At 34.6% G+C, this 20,419-nt stretch overlaps 10 protein-coding genes across 10 annotated transcripts; 6 read left to right on the top strand and 4 right to left on the bottom strand.

Annotated features, from left to right (window-relative positions):
• Positions 1 to 228: 228 nt before the first annotated feature.
• On the bottom strand, positions 229 to 2,304 carry TCO89 (Tco89p; the record flags this gene model as incomplete). The annotated part of the gene is made up of 1 exon (XM_071052243.1): positions 229 to 2,304. The coding sequence occupies one exon, from the start codon at positions 2,302 to 2,304 to the stop codon at positions 229 to 231; it is 2,076 nt and encodes a 691-aa protein (XP_070906864.1).
• A 446-nt stretch (positions 2,305 to 2,750) lies between these two features.
• CTI6 (Cti6p) lies at positions 2,751 to 4,511 on the bottom strand (the record flags this gene model as incomplete). Its single annotated transcript, XM_071052242.1, has 1 exon — positions 2,751 to 4,511. One exon carries the CDS (start codon positions 4,509 to 4,511, stop codon positions 2,751 to 2,753), a length of 1,761 nt encoding a protein of 586 aa, XP_070906863.1.
• An 809-nt stretch (positions 4,512 to 5,320) lies between these two features.
• Positions 5,321 to 7,027, top strand: PPQ1 (protein-serine/threonine phosphatase; the record flags this gene model as incomplete). Its single annotated transcript, XM_071052241.1, has 1 exon — positions 5,321 to 7,027. One exon carries the CDS (start codon positions 5,321 to 5,323, stop codon positions 7,025 to 7,027), a length of 1,707 nt encoding a protein of 568 aa, XP_070906862.1.
• A 990-nt stretch (positions 7,028 to 8,017) lies between these two features.
• CBC2 (nuclear cap-binding protein subunit CBC2) lies at positions 8,018 to 8,659 on the top strand (the record flags this gene model as incomplete). The annotated part of the gene is made up of 1 exon (XM_071052240.1): positions 8,018 to 8,659. One exon carries the CDS (start codon positions 8,018 to 8,020, stop codon positions 8,657 to 8,659), a length of 642 nt encoding a protein of 213 aa, XP_070906861.1.
• A 577-nt stretch (positions 8,660 to 9,236) lies between these two features.
• CUP9 (Cup9p) lies at positions 9,237 to 9,878 on the bottom strand (the record flags this gene model as incomplete). The annotated part of the gene is made up of 1 exon (XM_071052239.1): positions 9,237 to 9,878. One exon carries the CDS (start codon positions 9,876 to 9,878, stop codon positions 9,237 to 9,239), a length of 642 nt encoding a protein of 213 aa, XP_070906860.1.
• A 2,079-nt stretch (positions 9,879 to 11,957) lies between these two features.
• On the top strand, positions 11,958 to 13,052 carry ARO4 (3-deoxy-7-phosphoheptulonate synthase ARO4; the record flags this gene model as incomplete). Its single annotated transcript, XM_071052238.1, has 1 exon — positions 11,958 to 13,052. The coding sequence occupies one exon, from the start codon at positions 11,958 to 11,960 to the stop codon at positions 13,050 to 13,052; it is 1,095 nt and encodes a 364-aa protein (XP_070906859.1).
• A 737-nt stretch (positions 13,053 to 13,789) lies between these two features.
• HIS7 (imidazoleglycerol-phosphate synthase) lies at positions 13,790 to 15,448 on the top strand (the record flags this gene model as incomplete). Its single annotated transcript, XM_071052237.1, has 1 exon — positions 13,790 to 15,448. The coding sequence occupies one exon, from the start codon at positions 13,790 to 13,792 to the stop codon at positions 15,446 to 15,448; it is 1,659 nt and encodes a 552-aa protein (XP_070906858.1).
• A 640-nt stretch (positions 15,449 to 16,088) lies between these two features.
• RNJ42_02071 (uncharacterized protein) lies at positions 16,089 to 16,811 on the top strand (the record flags this gene model as incomplete). Its single annotated transcript, XM_071052236.1, has 1 exon — positions 16,089 to 16,811. The coding sequence occupies one exon, from the start codon at positions 16,089 to 16,091 to the stop codon at positions 16,809 to 16,811; it is 723 nt and encodes a 240-aa protein (XP_070906857.1).
• Positions 16,812 to 17,293: 482 nt separating this feature from the next.
• On the top strand, positions 17,294 to 18,706 carry ENP1 (snoRNA-binding rRNA-processing protein ENP1; the record flags this gene model as incomplete). The annotated part of the gene is made up of 1 exon (XM_071052235.1): positions 17,294 to 18,706. One exon carries the CDS (start codon positions 17,294 to 17,296, stop codon positions 18,704 to 18,706), a length of 1,413 nt encoding a protein of 470 aa, XP_070906856.1.
• A 120-nt stretch (positions 18,707 to 18,826) lies between these two features.
• RRT2 (diphthamide synthase) lies at positions 18,827 to 19,951 on the bottom strand (the record flags this gene model as incomplete). Its single annotated transcript, XM_071052234.1, has 1 exon — positions 18,827 to 19,951. One exon carries the CDS (start codon positions 19,949 to 19,951, stop codon positions 18,827 to 18,829), a length of 1,125 nt encoding a protein of 374 aa, XP_070906855.1.
• Between the last annotated feature and the right edge of the window lie 468 nt (positions 19,952 to 20,419).

The raw sequence follows: 20,419 nt of genomic DNA, 5'->3' as shown, positions 1-20,419 counted from the left end.
AACACCACAGAAAAACACTTACCGCTTACAGCCATCATTAATTACAAGACAATTTTAGTTCTAATTCTACCTTAATAAATATGAAATACTCTTCCAAACCAGTGAAAAACAACCAGTTACCATAATATTTAATTTATTTTCAATACTTAAAGTTACAATCTATAACCCATTTTAGTGGATGGAAATATCTCCTTTGTGATTTCATTTACTATACTTTAGTTGAACCATTTACCTAAAGTGATTGGCAAGATTAGAGTTACTATTTTCCATTCTTCTATGTACAGCTCTTGTGGTCGGTTGTACTTTTGGTATTCTCTGGTGATGTAGGGCTGTACCAGACCCACCCAACGTATTTTTCAAAGAATGCTTTATTGACGAATGTTGAATATTCTGCTCTTCTTGTTTATTTTTGTTCTTATTAATGGGATTGACATCTTTATTGAATGATTGACTTTCTACTCTCCAAATGGAAGCTAAAATAGCATGTAGCTTAGCTTGTTGATTAGGAGGTAGAATATCTTCTAGATCCTTAGGTTGATTATAATTCGACATTATAGAAGAATCCATCTGCGAAGTTCCAGTAGCAGATTTAGAATTATTATTTTTCTTTTGACTATTTAGTCTAATTAACGCTTCATCCAGAGGGTTTGCAAACCTCCTTATAGTTGTATATTCATGAGTGATTCGCTCATATTCTCGTTTCAAATCAATATGTCCTGTCATAAAAATAGATTCAATACTATCATTTTGTGTGTTCAGATCCAGAATAGAATTTTCTCTTTGTAACCACATTTTCCGTTGTGTACGTGAATTAGCATCAATATTTTCCGATTTTAGGAATTGAGAGAAATTATTTATTTTGCTAGGTGTTGTATGAGAAAGGTTTTTTCTTAAGGATGAAGGAGAGTTATCATTAGAATCCTTTTTATTACGTAGTGAAATTTTATCTCTTTGAAATATTCCATTCATTAAACTCTTCTGATGTTTATCGTCTGAATTATTTTGCAAATTATTTCTTTGTTCGGCGTTTTCTTGAATACTGTCAGAATTCTTTTCTAAATCTGTCTCTTTAAGATTAGGTAGTGGCATTTCCCCATTTTTGAAACCTTTAATATTATTAATAGGTTCTATGTTTTTTTCTTGGCTAGAGTGTGTACCATTATTTTGTAGAACTTTAGCTAAAGAGTTCTGGATAGATGGTGGATTGTCAAATCTTCGCTCCATTCCTGTAGATTGTGAAAGAATCATATCTGGAACATATTTTTCTTCCTCAGAATCAGAATTTTGATCAACGTCATATACGACTTTCTTATTTTCTGTAATGGCATCTTCGTTTACCTTGGGGATTTGATCATCCTCATTGTTCGAAAATTCTGTTTCTTCCTTTAGCATCCTAGGTTTTCTTTCTTGTCTAACAAGCGAATGTGAATCAATACTTAAAGTGTTAGGATCGACTTCTCCGATATGGTCTTCGTTATCATTAATCTTTTTTGGAGTTTCATCATTCATTCTAAGGCTTGCAAATTTAGTATCGATATCCTGCGGGAGACTGTCCGTTCGACTTATAGGGTTTATTAGGTCACTGTCTTCCCTATCAATACTATATTCCTTTAATGTTGATTTTGAGACATTTAGAGAGCCAACCTTACTAGGTTGCACAGTTGATATATCCTCAGGACTAGACTGAATAACAGAGAGTTGTCCATTTTGCATCTTCTGGTTTCCTTCATCTTTATTCCTACGTGATCTAGAATCCTCAATGTATCTTATATTCTGTTCCTCCTCATCAGTAAAATGGTCAACTTCATCATCTGTAGTTGATTCGTTGTCCTCAAACTCTTGAGCTGCCCTTAAGTTAAGAACAGAATGTGTACTTCTGGTCCTACGCGGCCTTAAACCACCACCTAGTGCTGATGATAAGTTATGTGCAACGTTCCCACTGCTGGTACTTCTAGACAGGCTATGAGTTGGGCTGTGTATTGAACTTCCTTGACTCCTTGATACTCTATGAGTAGGTTTTTCTTTCATCAATGAAGTCATATTTAAACCACTGATAGCACGTTTTCTTGACAATGTATCAGTGCTTTTACTCTTCTTAAAATTGGTATGTCTTGGATTAGGTATATCTGACTCAAATGTGCCATCATGGGTCAACACTCTTCGGAGACCCTTGAAACTCGCAGAGCTCTTGGCTTTTGACTTGGTACTAAACTGTCTCATTTGCTGTCTTCCATGGTTATGACCTAATGAATTTGAATGAGTGTTATCAATCTCCAAACTCCGAATTCTATTCCTGCTGCCCATATTATTTTTTTTTTTTGTAATATTAGTGTAATGTAATCATAAACTGAAAAAAAATCGTTTTAACCTTAGAATATCTATCAGTGAAGAGTAATTGGTATAATGTTATTGATATATCTGGATTTTAAAGCGTTGTTCAGCTCCTTTTGTCGCTAACTTTAACTAATACATTCCCTTTCCTGCTCACTGCATGATATTTTTTCCCTTTCGCTTTATAACTCATCTGGTATTATAAAAAATACATAAAAAGATAGTCTATAAAACAATAAATTATTTATTAAATTAAGTCGTGATCTATATGCAACTATTACATTGTAACATCTCAATCTATAGATATGGAAATATACTTGAATATAATATCGTAGCGTTTAAATGGCATACAAATTAGATAATAAATTGAAGAATATGCAGAAACATTAATATACAACCACCATGTACCAACAATTATATCACTGGTTATCAATAGACAAGTTATTGGAATACCTAGAGTCCCATTGTATTATTTGTTTTGTTAAATCATCCATGAGTTTCAGATTTTCATTATTAGTTTCAAATAATTGTTTTACTTTTTGTGTAAAGTCTTCATTTTCTACAAATTTAGTTAGTTCATCCTGCATTCTATTCTCTTCTTCTAATTCCCATTGTGTTCTTGACAAATATTCCATCAAAGCAGCAATTCTCCTTCTCATCTCGTTAAGTGTAGTACGAGGAGGGGGTAGTCTAGGTTTTACGGGCTTATTAATACCAATTTCAACAGTCTTGCCTTTAGCATCATTGGTGTCCTGCTCATTCTTGTTCTGTTGCTTTCTAGGGTTTTTATTCCTCGAGCTTGTTCTTGCAGGTCCTCTTTGAGATCTCCTTTGGGTTTTCTTTTTTGTATGGTCTTCACTTGAGGATGCCGGCGTTCCTTCCTTTGCCTTAGATGTGTCATCAGAAGTTGTATTCACTATATCCTCCGTCTCTTGGTGTTGACTATTAATAGAGATATTACTGCTGTTTCGTACTTCGGCGTCCTTGATTAAAGCATCTTCAGATTCATTGGTGGGTTGTGCCTCTTTTTTTGGATCTTCATGAGTACTTTCTCCTTCGTTATTTATATCGTCTTGTCTATTGGACGTTTTCCTACTCTCCTTTAAGGCTTTTTCCAACATCCATTGATATTGTTTTTCTTCTCTTGCTAACAATGTAGCACGTTTTCTATCATTAAGCTTCTTAGAATCTTCTATTTTTTCTGCATGTTTGATGTCATCTATTTCTGTTTGGTCAACTGAGTTTTCAGCGTCAGCATCTCCATCCTCGTCAATTGTTTGTTCACCCTCGACATTCTTATCGATATCAGTGGTTTCAGTATTTTCGTTATTCTTACCATGGTTTGTTGATTCCTTTCTATCAATTGAGCTGTCAGCAATACTTTCACCATCAAGTTCATTGTTCACCTCTTTATTGTTACCATCTGAGTCATTTTCCTTTTTAACACCATGTTGATCATCAATATGTTGCGCTTGTGCTTCTTCCACCTCATTTACCTGTTGTTCTCCATCTTTACCTTCTACTATTTGTTCTTTTTCTTTTTTTTGTTTATCATCGTCAACTGTCTCTTCTGTGTCATCGACACCATGAGTGCTATCATCAACAAGACTCTTGTCCTCATTATCAAGGGTGTTATCAGTAACAGAACTGGCATCATGATCAGTTCCTAGTTGTCCATGGTCATCTTCTCTCTTTTTCCTATTTCTGCCACCATTACTCGTCTTCCGCCTCTTCCTCCCATTAGACGTGGACGTCGTTGTCATTGAAGAACTCTCCGAGTCAGCCTCATCAGAATGATCCATCCCAGCAGAACTCCCACGCCTACGATTAGAAGAAGAAGAACCACTCGTCGTGGGACCACTTGCTCCACCACGCCCAGCCCTCCTGTTCTTCCTCTTATTCTCCAAGACAGGTTTATAAGCCGACCTCAACTCCCCAGTGTCAGAGGTATAGTAGAGACGATGCAACTCTGGCCTACACTGCTCACACCAGTACTTATCAGGCGGTTTTGAGTCCGCAGTGTTGGATATCCCAACACAAACACCGTGCTGCCACACATTACATTGCTCACACTGTATAAAGAACCCAGAATCATCGGGAGGCTCCATCTCCCCACATATGCATCTAGTCTCCCCTTCCTCTTCTTCCTCCACTTCTTCAACTTCCTTATCTCTCTTCATTTAGTTAGTCGTGTCTTGTCTTACTTTTTTTACAACTTTATCCTACATAAAACATTTGTAAGTACGTAGTTGTAATATTACAATACAATAGGTATTGTAAATATAGCATTAACATAGCATAGCATAGGATAGCTATCAAACGATATCCCGAAGAGTATGTCTCTATTAACGGTTTACACACATGCCAAAACCGTATAATATGTATATGTATTGCTTATATAATCGACTTTTGCAAAGCTTAAGTGCTAATCGTATAAACCCCCCAGGGGAATTACTGTTGGTGTCGTTAAGTGCGTGTGTGTGTGTGTAGTGTGTGTGTGTGACACTATAGCAAGAGACGGATCCAAAAACAAACGTGTTTCTCTCTTATAGCAAGGGTGTGTGTTGTGCGGTGCATTCTTGCTGTTTTAAACCAGGGAAAATTTTTTCTCTCTCTCTCTCTCTCTCTCTGTGGACCTACAGCTATTTCTCCAAGCAGCGAGATGAAGAGACGAAGAGATGGAAGAAACACCGAGAAAAAGGGCTTTGGGTCGTTCGTGATAAGCATTTTTTTATTAATTCCCATTTACGGTGTGTCTTTAGAAAAACTTTCTTTACTCAACAATATAATTATAATATAACATAGTATTAGTATAATATAAAATAAGGGAACTGAAATACTGGATTAAAACTAAGACTATACCGAATCCTAGCACAATATAATATAAAAAAAAAACACAAAAAAAAAACACAACCATTACAACAACACTATATATAATACAAAAAAAAAAAACAAAAAAATAAAAATACCAATAGTCTTTTGAAATTAAATGGGAAGGAGAAAGAGAAGCCCGTCCAATAATACTCATAATCAGAACTTCGAAGTACCGAACCTCCAAGGTTCTTCTTCCAATAACAATACACTAGAGACTCCCTCCGAGGAGAACAGTAATGAGCCTAATGACCCTGATGATAGTAGTCGCTACGCGACTACTATAAATATACACGATAACAATAACAATAACAATGATAACACAATTAACTATTCTTACTCTAATGCCCTGGACATCGATATATCTATGGCTCGAGCCTTCTCAACAACACCGTTCCCACACTCCAAATCGCTACACCAGAGAAGAGTCAAGAATATGAACTCTCCTTCATCTTCTTCCTCTTCTTCATACTCTTCCTCGTCCTCTTCGAATGGTTCTTATCCTTCCTCAGCTTCACCACTCTCTTATTTCAGCTCTCCTGCTTCATCGTATGTGTTGAAACCAAATAGTACTGGTAACAACAACACCAACACCAATACCAACACTGGTGTCAGTTCGGGTTCTCCCGCTTCGCTTGTGTCGTTGATGCGGAAACACACTAGTGCTAGTTACAACGTATCTACCACTAATGCTATGGGTACCACGTATGCTAAGACCTCTAGGCTATCTTCCAGCCTCGGTGCTGAGAAGGCCGGTTCAAAGGGCATTCCAAGCCCTAACGCCACCGCTTCTCGCTCGAGACTTGGAGCTAGCTCTGTCGGTGCAAGGATACCAACTCAGACTCCTCACATGTTGATCAAGAGATATCCTACTGACCCTTCCTCAACTGATGTCCTTGATGTGGATGCCACGATCGAGAAACTTTTGAAGATGGGTGTACAGACTACTTCCTCAAAGGCCAAGAAGGACTTCCCCTTCAGATCCTGGGAAATTCAACTTATATGTAGCCACGCTCGTGAAGTGTTCTTACAGGAGCCAAGTCTTTTGAGACTGCAAGCTCCAGTTAAGGTGGTAGGTGATGTTCATGGTCAATTCAATGACTTGCTCAGAATTTTGAAGTTAAGTGGCTCTCCCCCAGACACTAGCTATTTGTTCCTGGGAGACTATGTGGACCGTGGTAAACAATCTCTAGAGACCATCCTCCTACTGCTGTGCTACAAATTGAAATACAGAGGAAACTTCTTCATGCTTCGAGGAAACCACGAATCTGCTAATGTTACTAAGATTTACGGGTTTTATGACGAATGTAAGAGACGTATGGGTTCCAAATCTTGGAGATACTTTGTTGATGTCTTCAACACATTACCTATTGCAGCCACTATCCAGGACAGAATTTTCTGTGTTCACGGCGGTATTTCTCCAGATATGGATGACCTTAACCAAATAAACCACATTATGAGACCAACGGATATCCCAGATCAAGGTCTACTAACTGATTTGTTGTGGAGTGACCCTGATCCACAGATTCAAGATTGGGCGCTGAATGACAGAGGTGTCTCCTATACTTTCTCTAAGAAGAACGTGTATGACTTTTGCTCTAAGTTTAAATTTGACTTAGTTATCCGTGGTCATATGGTGGTGGAAGACGGTTACGAATTCTTCGCTAGAAAGAAACTGGTTACTGTGTTCTCCGCGCCAAATTATTGTGGAGAGTTCCAGAACTGGGGTGCTGTGATGAGTGTGACAACAGGTTTGATGTGTAGTTTCGAGCTACTGAAACCTCATTCTTTAAAAAACAAAAAAACTAGAAAATCAAAAAAATAATCAAAGGACAAATAAAATATTAATAAAGAAATGTCAGAAAATATTTCATTTTCGGTTTGATATTCAAATGAAACTGACAATTAAAATAAATACTCTCACTCTGTGGGCGATTATGATCATCATTTTTGTTTGCTTTTCTGCATCATTTTTTTTATTTCTATTTCTTTATTTTAAATTTGTCAATGAAAAATTCTAGGTAGTTTTATCATCGATCAATCCTCTCTTTTCTATCATTTTTTTTTATCTTTACTTTCCCATTATTTTCTATTTTTATTTTTATTTACAATTACTTTTTCGTTTTACTTCCAAGTTTTTCACATTATCTTATCTTCCTTTTTTTTTTTATGTTCTACAATTATGTTTTACATTCTAATTCACTATTAAAATCATTGCAGATATCCTTAAAATTATATTGAAGAGAAGAATATTATTAAATAAAAACAATTCAAACATTGAAGTTATGAAGACATGCTAGTTGATGCATTTATGAAAATTAAACATAATAGTCGTTCTCATGTATTATTTTCTTAATTTTCATTCTATGTTAAAGTCAACATAGCTTTTTGACGTTGTTGACTTCCATTGAAATAGTTTAATCGCAGAACCAAAATATTTTACTCTTCATCATAATTTTTCTCATAGCAAGTTATTTTATTATCTATCTCTCCTATTTTATTTTTCTATAGTTTATGCAATATACAAAAAGGATACATTTTCACTAAAAGGTAATTACCTAACTGGTTGACTTCTTAGTTAATGTATATATTAAGATCCAATAAATAATATATTTAGGATTGTAATGTTTCTTATTATTATATCATATCATACGTGATATTTTCTTAGAAATTTCGTTAGTCTGCATTATTAATTTTTTAACCTTGATAATCAATGGCTAGCTTTATGTGACAACTATTAACAACGTAATCAATCGCCATATATACTTATCCAATTTCATCTCTAAAAGAGATAACAATACAAACAACTATAATAATGTCTCTTGCGGAATTTGACGAGATTAAATTTGACCATAGTGTCGCAAGACTCGACACACCATCCAGATATTTGAAAAGAAAAGCCAGAAGAAACCCAAATGGTTTGAATGATTTGCGTCAATCTTTGAAATCGGCTACCATCTACGTTGGTAATTTATCATTCTATACCTCAGAAGAACAGATATATGAACTTTTCAGTAAATGTGGTGCTATAAAGAGGATAATTATGGGTCTGGATAGATTCAAGTTTACACCATGTGGGTTTTGTTTCATTATATATAATACACCTCAGGAAGCACTAAATGCAGTAAAATACCTAGGAGACACTAAACTAGATGACAAGAACATAACGATTGATTTGGATCCCGGATTTGAGGACGGTAGACAATTCGGTAGAGGTAAGAGCGGTGGTCAAGTCAGTGATGAATTAAGATTTGAATTTGATGCTGCTAGAGGTGGCTTTGGTGTGCCATTTGCTCAAAGAGTTGGTACTACTACAGCTGCACCAGTTGGTGGTAGATTCCAGGGTTCTCGTTTCAATCAAGGTCAAGCACAAACACATGAAATCAGAAGTAATTTCGGCGAAGTACACTCTTTCCAACCAACAGAGGAAGAGGAGGATAACTACATACCACAATAAATATCTAATATAATGTAATTCGATAAGATAGAAAAGTGTAAACAATTGGCAATTAGTACACAAATATTTGTAATGTTAAATGAGATAGGTAAAATAATAAAACTAGATGTAAAACTGTAAAAAATAAATAAAGCTAATATATAAAAATTTAAGCCCGTAAAATAAAGAAGTAAATTAAAACAAATCTGTGTAAAGAAAGGTAATAATAGTAATATAAAGAAAAAATGATAATTTATTCAATGACAACCTTTGTCATAATAAATGCAGCAATATAAATAAGAAAGGAAAGGGTAAAAAATAGATAAAAAAATAAAGGAGAGGCATAGATGTATACTAAATGTTAGAGAAAAGATTAATTTTTTTATTTTTTTCATTTTCTTATGGTTGGAAATCCCAGGTCATAACTGTCATTAAAGTTTTGTTTGTGAATAGTTTTGGTTTTTTTTGTATTTTTGAAATACTTAATTGTGTTTGTTGTATTGTGAAGATCTTGTTCTTTTGTGAAAGTGTGCATATATACAGCGGATTTAGTTAGTTCCTCTAATATTTTTTTTTTTATTTTTGTTATTATGTCTTTTTAATGATTAGCATCATTGGTTAAATTCTTTAGCTCCTCTAATCTATCGATCAGTTTTTTCCTTCTAGTCAAAGGAGCCTGTACGAATCTCTGACTAAATTCATTATCAGACATAATAGTAACTGGAGGTCCGTTGTTATTGTTATTGTTATTAGACTCTTGCGGGGATTGAGTGTTGTTGTCAGGCAAGTTGCTAGCAAGTGTGTAATAGTCATTAAATATTTTCCTTCTACGGACATTAATGAACCAGTTGGATAACTGTATTTTAGTTAGACCTGTCTTAATCAGCAATTCACGCTTCTCTTGTTGTGTGGGGTATGGGTTATGCAAATGGTCCAGCAACCACTGGTTCAGAATCTGTATCGTTTCCTTTGGCAGATTGGATCTACGCTTGTTTTTCTTCGCCATCGCATTTGACGACGTGTCTTGTAATCCCGCAGAACGTGGAGTCTCACGTTCCATTCCCACATCCATTTCCAGTTTTAGTTTTAGTTGAGGTTGTGGTTGTGGGTTTGGGTGTGAATGTGAATGTGAATGTGAGTGCGGATGGAACTGTGCGAGTGGACGTTCCGTGGAATTCAATGTATAAGGTTCATCGTTCAATAGGGACTGTATAGACGGCAACCTAACACTTTCACTCATATTTATTTTGTTATATTATTGTTTTTGTTGGAATGTTGAATTTATTAGTATAAAAAAAAACAATACTAGTTAGAATTTCGTTTATATTATTTTTTTTTTCTTAAATCTTTTCAAATAAAAATAATAATATTTTTTATTTTCCAAATAAACTAGTAGATTGACTATTATTTTATTTTATATTAAGAATTACGTTTATATATATTTTAGACACATTTATTTTTATATTTTTATTGCTCTCTTCCCTATTCCCTTTTCCTGCTAATCTTTATGGTGGGGTTCGATAATCGATGTGATGTCTTCTTCTTAGGGACAATTGTATATTTCTAAATTTCTTACTTGAGTGTTGCACAGTACATAGTTTAGTATATGTTTTTAACTTCTTTTTAGTGGAAAAAAGAACGCAGGGAAAGGGTATCGTTAGGCGATAGCCATGTTAATTGGTTTCTCAATCAAATTCCCGCTGGGACAAGACAGAAAAAAAGAAATGTTTTTTTTATTCTGTTATAAGAAGGCAGGGAAAAGCCTGGTGGAAATATAAAGAAGGGTGTGATATGAGTTAGAGATAGATTTACTTGGATGACGTCTCTGCGGGACTTCACAAAGGAATGAACATATTAAAAAAAAAATAACCAAAAAAAAAAAAAAATGGAGTTTATTATGCAGATAAGCAATTTGAGAAATTAAAGGTGGAACGAAAAATACAAAAAATAAAAAATGTGTCAATGCAGTGGGATCATTTCAACAATGAGGATAGAGGAGAGATTAACGTAGCACCAAACTTCAATTTGTACTTGATTTATGTGGCAAAACGGGACTTCGGAGATCAGATTCCCTCTGTCCCTACCCTTCTCTCTCTCTCTCTCTCTCTCTTTTTTCTTCTTCGTGTATATTCCTGTAGCATTTTATTGTTGATAATTTTTTTTTTTATTATAGTTTTTTTGGTTCCAATTATAATTAAAAAAAATCCCTTTTTTTCATATATAACAAAATTACCTGCGGATTTTCCATAACCCAAATATTTTTTCTAAACCACCCTCTCTCTTTAACGGGGACTAACCGTACACGTGCTGGTAGGCGGAGTCACACTCCTCCCACCCTTTTTTCGTTTGTTTTTTTCTTGCCCACCTTTTACAAAAAAACACACAGATAGAAATGTTCGTACACAGTTTTCCAAGTGATTATGCCTTGATAAGAAAAATGAGTAGGGGTGGGACAAACGGAGGGAACCAAAATAGTGCCTCACATTTTGTCCCTATGACCCAAACAAAAAAAAAAAGCCAACAGATGGCAAATATTGGAGAAGGCCGGTCCCGGCCATCTCCTATACCGAAATAAATAAATAAAAAAAAAAGAATAAGCACCTCCAATTAAGAACCTCGTCCCTTCAGCAAGTGAACACCGTTACCCGGCCACAACATGTGGTCTAGATTGTCATTACGTTATTTGTAATTTTTTCTTGTTCAGGGTAATAATATTACCCGGGTTTATTCCCTTGTATGTGGGTGATGTGGGGGTGTATGTAACGTCGAGGAAACAATAAAAAATAATTAAACTGCATGTGACTCAGAAAAATATAGGTAGGGCAAGCAAAACAGACTAATAGGCGTAGTAACAGAAGATTTAAAAAAAAAAAAAAATATAACAGAACAACAAAGTTGATGCAAAAGAGGGTAAGAAAACCTTCTAGAGAACATGTGAGATACTTCTCTGCTTTTATTGATAATGAAAAGAATGTTCTTTTTTAAAGGGTCCCTTAGAAATCATTGTAACGATGACAAAGTAAGCACAGAAAGCACAGAAAATAAAAAGAAAGAAATTTTTAGAAATTAAAAGTTGAAAAAAATTGAAAATTTTTGCTTTCTCGAAGAAGCGATGAGTAACACTATGTGATTTGTCAACATATTGAAAGAAACTAACTTGCACTTGCTTAAAAAAAAATATAAAAGTTGTATTTTATTATAAGAGTAGAACCAATTGATCTTTTTATTATATAATAATAAGATACTAAAAAAAAAAAGGTAAATAAAAGTAACATTACTTAAAAAATAAAATAAAATAAAAGTATTAACAAAAGAAAAAATGTCTGAGAATCCAATGTTCGGTGCTGATGCTGCTGCTAGTGTCAATGAAGATGTGAGAATTTTGGGTTACGACCCATTGGCCTCTCCAGCTTTGCTACAAGTTCAAATACCCGCCACTGAGGTGTCTATTCAAACTGCTCGTAGAGGTAGAAAAGAAGCTGTGGATATCATTTCTGGTAAGGATGACCGTGTACTAGTTGTCGTTGGACCATGTTCCATCCATGATTTAGATGCTGCCCAAGAGTATGCTCAAAGATTGAAGAAGTTATCTGATGAGTTGCAAGATGATCTTTGTATTATTATGAGAGCGTACCTGGAAAAGCCAAGAACCACTGTTGGGTGGAAGGGTTTGATTAATGACCCAGATGTCAACAACACTTTCAACATTAACAAGGGTCTGCAAAGTGCTAGACAGTTGTTCGTTAACTTGACTAACGCTGGTGTCCCAATTGGTTCTGAAATGCTAGACACTATCTCTCCACAATACTTGGCAGACTTGCTGTCTTTCGGTGCCATTGGTGCTAGAACCACTGAGTCCCAACTGCATAGAGAGCTGGCTTCCGGTTTGTCTTTCCCAGTTGGTTTCAAGAACGGTACTGATGGTACCTTAGGTGTAGCAGTCGATGCTTGTCAAGCTGCTTCTCATTCTCATCACTTCATGGGTGTTACCAAGCACGGTGTCGCTGCTATCACTACTACGAAAGGTAATGAGAACTGTTTCGTCATCCTGAGAGGTGGTAAGAAGGGTACTAATTACGATGCCAAGTCTGTTGCTGAGGCTAAGGCTCAATTGCCAGAAGGCTCTAACGGTTTGATGATTGATTACTCTCATGGTAACTCCAACAAGGACTTCAGAAACCAACCAAAGGTCAACGATGCTGTCTGTGAACAAATCGCTAATGGTGATAAGGCTATTGTCGGTGTTATGATTGAATCAAACATTAACGAAGGCAACCAATGCATTCCAGCTGAAGGTAAAGCAGGTCTAAAGTACGGTGTTTCCATCACTGATGCTTGTATCTCTTGGGAAACTACTGTTGATGTACTAAGAAAGTTGGCTGGTGCCGTTAGACAAAGAAGAGAGAAATGTTAAATCTAAGTTACTATAACATCACACTTACTTGTTGTTGTTTCTTCAATTATTAATGATTTAAAATTTTTTTATTGTTGATTCTTTTTTTTTTTTCATTTAACTTGCCCTAAGATTCTTGTAATACAATCATATATCCAATATTATTTTTTTGCATCATTTATTTCGCTGAGGAATAGATATATAGGCATAACGAAATTATAATAAACCTATAAAAAAAAAAAAAGGAAAAGAAAAACTCTAATAAAATATACAATTCAATGCAATAGAGTTTATCAAATAATTATTTAATACTTATAATGACATAATACATAAACAAAAAACTTTACTGATTTTTATTATAGTGGTAATAATAGTAATTCGCTAAACTATATGTATTAAATATAGGAGTGAATTTTAAAATGTATACTCAAAAACACCAATGGGATAATATATAAGAAGTTATTTTAACAAACTTAGAATATCTTATATTTATTATGATGACACATAACGCTATCCGGGTAATCCTGCATTGAGTCATTTTCGTTGAAGAGAAGTCAAAATATTCCTTCGGAATTGTGTATTATAAAGTTAACTTGATATAGCTAGAGTGCATGTAGGGTATATATTTCAATGATTTGATTTTGTTTTACAAGCTTAAATCTGATTATATCTTGTTTTATGTTTTATAGAACTGTAGACTAAAAATTGACAAGATATAGATTGCCTTACGAAATTAAGGGAAAAATCAAATAATCATCATGTCTGTTGTTCACGTCATTGACGTTGAGAGTGGTAATTTGCAGTCACTAACAAATGCAATTGAACATTTGGGTTACGAAGTACAGCTAGTTAAAGATGCCAATGATCCTGAGCTTAACAAGGCGGAAAGGCTAATACTACCTGGTGTAGGGAACTATGGACATGTACTTGACAATATTCTATCTAGAGGTTTTGAAACGCCCATTAGAAAATATATTGCTTCAGGTAAGCCCTTAATGGGTATTTGTGTTGGTCTGCAAGTATTATTTAATGGATCTACTGAAAGTCCAACCAGCGGTGGATTAAAATTTGTAAATCATACCCTTTCCAGGTTTAATGACGCTGAAAAACCTGTTCCTGAGATTGGTTGGAATAGTGTAATTCCTTCTGAGGATCTGTTTTTTGGACTAGACCCATATAAAAGGTATTATTTTGTGCACTCTTTTGCTGGTATTATAAGTGGTGATAAAGAAACAGAATTGAAGTCTGCTGGTTGGAGTATCGCAAAGGCCAAATACGGTTCTGAAGAATTTATTGCAGCAATCCACAAGGATAATATATTTGCGACGCAATTTCATCCAGAAAAATCTGGGGTTGCCGGTTTGCAAGTGATTAACAACTTCTTGAAACAAGATAACCCAACATTACCAAAGTACGCAGATACTGAAAAGACGTTGTTGATGAACGACTACTCTAACTATGGTTTGACTAGAAGAATTATAGCATGTCTTGATGTTCGTACAAATGATAAGGGTGACTTGGTAGTTACCAAAGGTGATCAATATGATGTAAGAGAGAAATCAGATGGTAATGATGTAAGAAATCTTGGTAAACCTGTTCAAATGGCACAAAAATACTACGAGCAAGGCGCTGATGAGGTAACCTTCCTAAATATCACGTCCTTTAGAGATTGTCCTGTCAAGGATACACCAATGTTGGAAGTTTTAAGACAGACTGCAAAAAATGTTTTTGTACCGCTTACTGTCGGTGGAGGTATTAAAGATATCACTGATCCTGATGGAACCAAAATTAGCGCACTTGAGGTTGCAACATTATACTTCAGATCTGGTGCTGATAAAGTGTCTATTGGTACCGATGCAGTGTATGCAGCAGAAAAATATTATTCTAATGGGAGTCAAGGTGACGGAACTTCACCTATTGAGACTATATCAAAAGCTTATGGTGCCCAAGCTGTTGTTATATCAGTAGATCCGAAGAGAGTATACGTAAAGAATCATACCGACACTAAAAACAAAACTATAAAAACTAAATATCCAAATGATAAGAACGAAGATATTTGCTGGTATCAATGTACGATTAAGGGTGGAAGAGAGTCTAGAGATATAGGTGTTTGGGAACTAACGAAAGCTTGTGAGGCACTCGGAGCTGGAGAAATCCTATTAAACTGCATTGACAAAGACGGATCCAATTCTGGTTATGATCTGGAACTGATAAACCATGTTAAAGAAGCTGTCAAAATACCCGTTATTGCTTCATCAGGTGCTGGTAACCCTCAACACTTTGAAGAGGGTTTCAAAATGTCCGGAGCTGATGCTTGTCTAGGTGCTGGTATGTTTCACAGGGGTGAATATACTGTTAAAGAGGTGAAAGATTACCTATTAAAGCAAGGTCTCAAGGTAAGAGTGGATAGCACATAAATTTCCCACCATATAGATATTTATATATTTTTGTACTCATAATTTATAACTTATTTGTCTTATTTTTTATTTTTTTCCTTTCCAATACCTATTTTAACAATTAGAAAGAGTTGGTTTGCTAAATAAAAATAAGTGTATTAACTAAATTTAAACTTTCGTGATACATGATATTTATGTTCTCCGCAGTTTTCTGAGTGAGTTTTTTCTTTTGCTTAATATGTACTGGAGTTAGACGCCGATAGCAAATACTCTATAATCTATGTGTATTATCGATAAAACTCATATTTGGAATAGTAGACTATAACAAACTGCAAGAATATATGGCGCATAACATATATAAGGACAGACAAGAATAATGACTTTGCTTAAATACCAGAGATATGTTTTCAATGTGATTTTGGTTTAGTTAATCCATTTTACATATTCTGAAAACATATAAAAGGACGGCCAACTTCCCAAAAGTTCTCATTTTTTTTCATTTTTCTTTTCCATTACATTATATCAAATGCATTTCAACTAGTTCGTTTGTAATTTTTGAATTATAACTGTATTTTTAGTTTCAAATATATTTTTTATTTTTTTATTTTTTATAATTTTAATTATTATCATCAAAACTTAAGAAAATATCAACCTTTTACAAATGAATTTCAAGTATATTATTTTCTGTTTAACTATTTTAACTTCCTATGTGTTTGCTACTTTGCCAAACAATTCAGCTATGAATGGTATTATCAAAAGATTGAATGATAGTATCCATTTATTGGGCGATAAAGGAACAAATTTTACTACTTTGAACAACTTCAGTGAGGATTTATATGATATTATCCAAACTGCTGATGGTCTGTATACTCAGTTGCCAACAGCACAAAAGGATCTAGCTATGAACGCAGTTGCTGTGCTATTTAAAATGCAGTTATCTGACAAGGATATAATCACAGAAAATTACATTAAGAACAGAATCTACCGTATCAAACATACATTGAAATTTGCAATTCAAACACTACACAAGTTACCAATTTATACTCCTTCTGAACTACAAAGAAAAATAGGTGAAAATAAGAACTGGGTCACTAAAGCTTCGGTAGAAATTATGAGCAGAAGCCATAATGATATAATCAGTGCTTTCGCCGAAGATTTTCCGGAATGTCCTCCACCACTATCTGTGAATGTTAGTTACCCACAATTGATCTCACTATTAACTGACGGTGTCCTTTTCATCGGTGTAATGAATGGTGCCGTTGATGCTTGCATGGGTGGTTTTGTACCATTGTGTGGTTTTGCATTAACAGCTGCAAGCATAATTGGAGGCGTTTGGATAATTGAAATTGTCAAGTATTTCATCCTTTGCAAACTAGAGAATTAAATCCAAGCTTAGTTAGTTATACTAAGTTTAAATACCCTACTTATTTTATTTTTTTTAATTTTATCTATACTTTTAGTTATAACTCACAAGTATGGTCTTATTTATATATATATATATATATATAGTGTCAATAATAATATCTATTAATAAAATTCGAAATGAGTTGTTTTTGTACTCAATACTCATTAGGTTAAAGTGTTGATTCTACTTTTAATTTGGTATCATTTTACCACATCGTTTCTGCTGTGTACTTTTAATTCTGCATTTCCTATAGCTTAGGTTTGTGCGGGCACTGGAAAAAAATAATTGGAAAAAAAAATTTTTTAAAAAAAAATGCGATGAGCTTTTGCGATGAGCATCAATAAATTGATTTAGTAATATAACAGCAAATATTATTCATTCACAGCTATTTTGTTGTTTTAAGTCGTTATATATCTGATATTTACCAAGAATAAAACGGGAATCACTTTATAGACAACAAGATGGGTAAAATTAGTAGTTCAAGAGCTAAGAAGCAAAGACATGATCCATTGGTTAAGGATCTGAAAGATGCGGAAGGTATTTTGAAAAGGGTTAAAAAAGGTGGTGATAACGAGGAAGATGAAGCAGAAGATTTTGTTGATGCAAAGGCCTCCAGAAAGATTCTTCAATTAGCCAAAGAACAACAAGAGGAGATTGAAAATGAAGATGAACAAAAATCTAAGAACGAAGAACTTGAACAAGCTAGATTTAAGGTTATAACATATGATGATGATGAAGAAGATGATGACGATGATTTTGTTGGTGAAGATATCTCTGATTTTGAACCTGAAGATGGGGAATTTGCAGAGGAAGAGGAAGAGATAGTCGAAATTGATGAGGAGGATGCCAAGATGTTTGAGCAATATTTCAAGAAGGCAGATGATTTCAATTCTCTGAACGGTAGTTATAATTTGGCTGACAAAATTATGGCTTCTATTAGAGAGAAAGAGATGGAATTGGAAAATACGAAAATGGCTCAAGATGAAGATGTTGTAGAAGGTAACCACCCATCAGCACTTAGAAGTCAAGATGGTGTTGCATTGCCTGAAAAGGTCATTAGAGCATACACAACTGTTGGCTCTATCTTAAAAACTTGGACTCACGGTAAGTTGCCAAAATTATTTAAAGTTATTCCATCTCTAAAAAACTGGCAAGATGTGTTATATGTTACAAACCCAGAAGAATGGTCCCCTCATATTGTCTATGAAGCTACTAAACTTTTCGTTTCTAATTTGCAAGCTAAAGAGGCTCAAAAATTCATAAATATGGTGTTGTTGGATAGATTTAGAGATAATATTGAGACCTCTCCTGATCACTCTCTTAACTACCACATTTATCGTGCTATAAAGAAATCTCTATATAAACCGAGTGCCTTCTTCAAGGGTTTCCTATTTCCATTAGTTGAATCTGGTTGTAATGTAAGAGAAGCCACTATTGCTGGTAGTGTTCTGGCAAAGGTTTCCGTTCCTGTTTTACACTCTTCGGCTGCTTTAAGTTATCTTTTGAGATTACCATTTACCCCTGCTACAACAGTTTTCATCAAAATTCTATTAGATAAGAAGTATGCTCTGCCTTATCAAACGGTTGATGATTGTGTTTTCTACTTCATGAGATTCAGAATACTTGATGATGGTAGCAATGGAGATGACTCCTCTAGAATACTGCCTGTAGTATGGCATAAAGCATTCTTGGCCTTTGCCCAACGTTACAAGAATGATATCACTGAAGATCAAAGAGATTTCTTACTGGAAACTGTGCGTCAAAGAGGTCACAAGGAGATTGGTCCAGAAATTAGACGTGAACTTCTAGCTGGTTCTAGTAGAGAATTTGTTTCAGAAGCTCCTAAGGATGATATGATGATTGACGTTCGTTAAGCAAGAATAATATTTACATTTCAAGGTTTATATAGAAGGCTAATTCTTTTACATTCAATAACAGTAATTTTGTACATTATTTTTTACTCATTAATATAGACTGTTTTTTTTCCTTAACCTTTATGGATTCCAAGTTTGTAAAGATTTATCATAAAATGAACAGGTGGCTAAGAAGTCTCTGCTCCATTGACCACCGTAACACATGGAATCATGACCAGACTTTAAAAAGTTCGTTACTGCAAAATAATCATTATGGTCGTCGTTTACTTCTACTATTTTAGCGCCATCATACATACAACACACAAGTAACTTATCTGTTGGTAACCCTTCTTTCTCAGGTTTCTCGCTGAATCTCCAAACACCTCCACCAAGATTAATCTTCTGAGTGTTTAGAACAGGAAGATTCTTACCTGGATATATACTATCCTCTAGCATACGCATATCAAAAGTACGTATGTGATCATCATAAGATCCAGTTACCAATGATGTAGGTTTATCAAAGCGAAATGTTGGTGAACTTGTTTTTAATGCTACTACACCAGCTTCATGAATTCTGTTGTTAGACCATATCACTTCTTTGGACCTAATGTCATGAGCCATTATAGTAGCATCATCACCGCCGGTAAAGATAACATCATCAAAAGGATGCATTTTACCAAATTCTGCTGTCCAGCATTCTAAAGAGTGGACACCTTCAAATGTTTCAACGATGGCTTCGACACCTTGTTTCTGTTGTGCTTGGACCTGTATGTCAATTTTAGGCTTTGATTTATATGCGGATAAAACATTATTGGTACAAAATCCAACATCGCCATATTCTATATCTATTAGGACAGTTTCCCCAGTAGTAGCTGTTAATAAGAGAGCAGAAGGGTTTATCGGTGAGAAGTGTAATGATGCAATTAAAGTTTCTGGGTCAAACACTTGAATATTAGTCACTTCCTCTAAGGAAAGTATCTCATTTTCAACTATTACCTTCCATAATTGCACATTACCAGTGGAATGAGCAGTGGCAACTAAAGTATCGTCAATTGGAGACAACTTTAGATCCAAAATAGCACCGTAAGTATAGTACCTATTGAGCAATTTCAACTCTGAATCAAACACATCAACTGACCCCACACGATGGCCAGTTTCTTTAATAAGCTCGTATGTTCCTACAATTACAAATCTCTCATTATAGATTTGTAGACAACAAGGTGGATACTCAGTTTTAACGGCTTTCAGAACCTTAGACTCCTCCATTTTCTATACATAGAATTTTGCAAGCTTGGTAAAGTTATGGTACTTTTTTATCATAAATAATTAATATATTTTACATAGTTAAAGACAAGATTGATAGAAAAAGTGAATGCCAAAACCTGGTATATATAATGCTATTTAAGTTACTCCACAAATTGTCTAAATACTCAATCAATAGTATTACCTCATCGCTCACTCATTGCCCATCGCATTTCATTTTTTTTTTTTTCATTTTTCCATTAAATTTATTTCTTTCTTTTTTTTTTGAAAAAAGACCACCCCTAATTTGTTACCCGGAGTGTAAGTTTTTTTTTGAAGCCCTAGTACCACGAGCTATAAACCCTAAACTAAATTGGATAATAGACTAGGGTACTATAACAACCCTAAAAGTACGACGCGTCTTCTTACACGTTTACCGTTAAATATGATAATTTAACCAATTGGAAAATTTGGTTTGATGGCAGCTGATCA

Source organism: Nakaseomyces bracarensis (assembly GCF_045282275.1).
Source record: "Nakaseomyces bracarensis strain CBM3 chromosome Unknown Scaff8_0, whole genome shotgun sequence".
Classification (NCBI taxonomy): domain Eukaryota; kingdom Fungi; phylum Ascomycota; class Saccharomycetes; order Saccharomycetales; family Saccharomycetaceae; genus Nakaseomyces; species Nakaseomyces bracarensis.
Note: the sequence above shows the minus strand (reverse complement) of the source record. Positions and strands in the feature narration are given on the sequence as shown.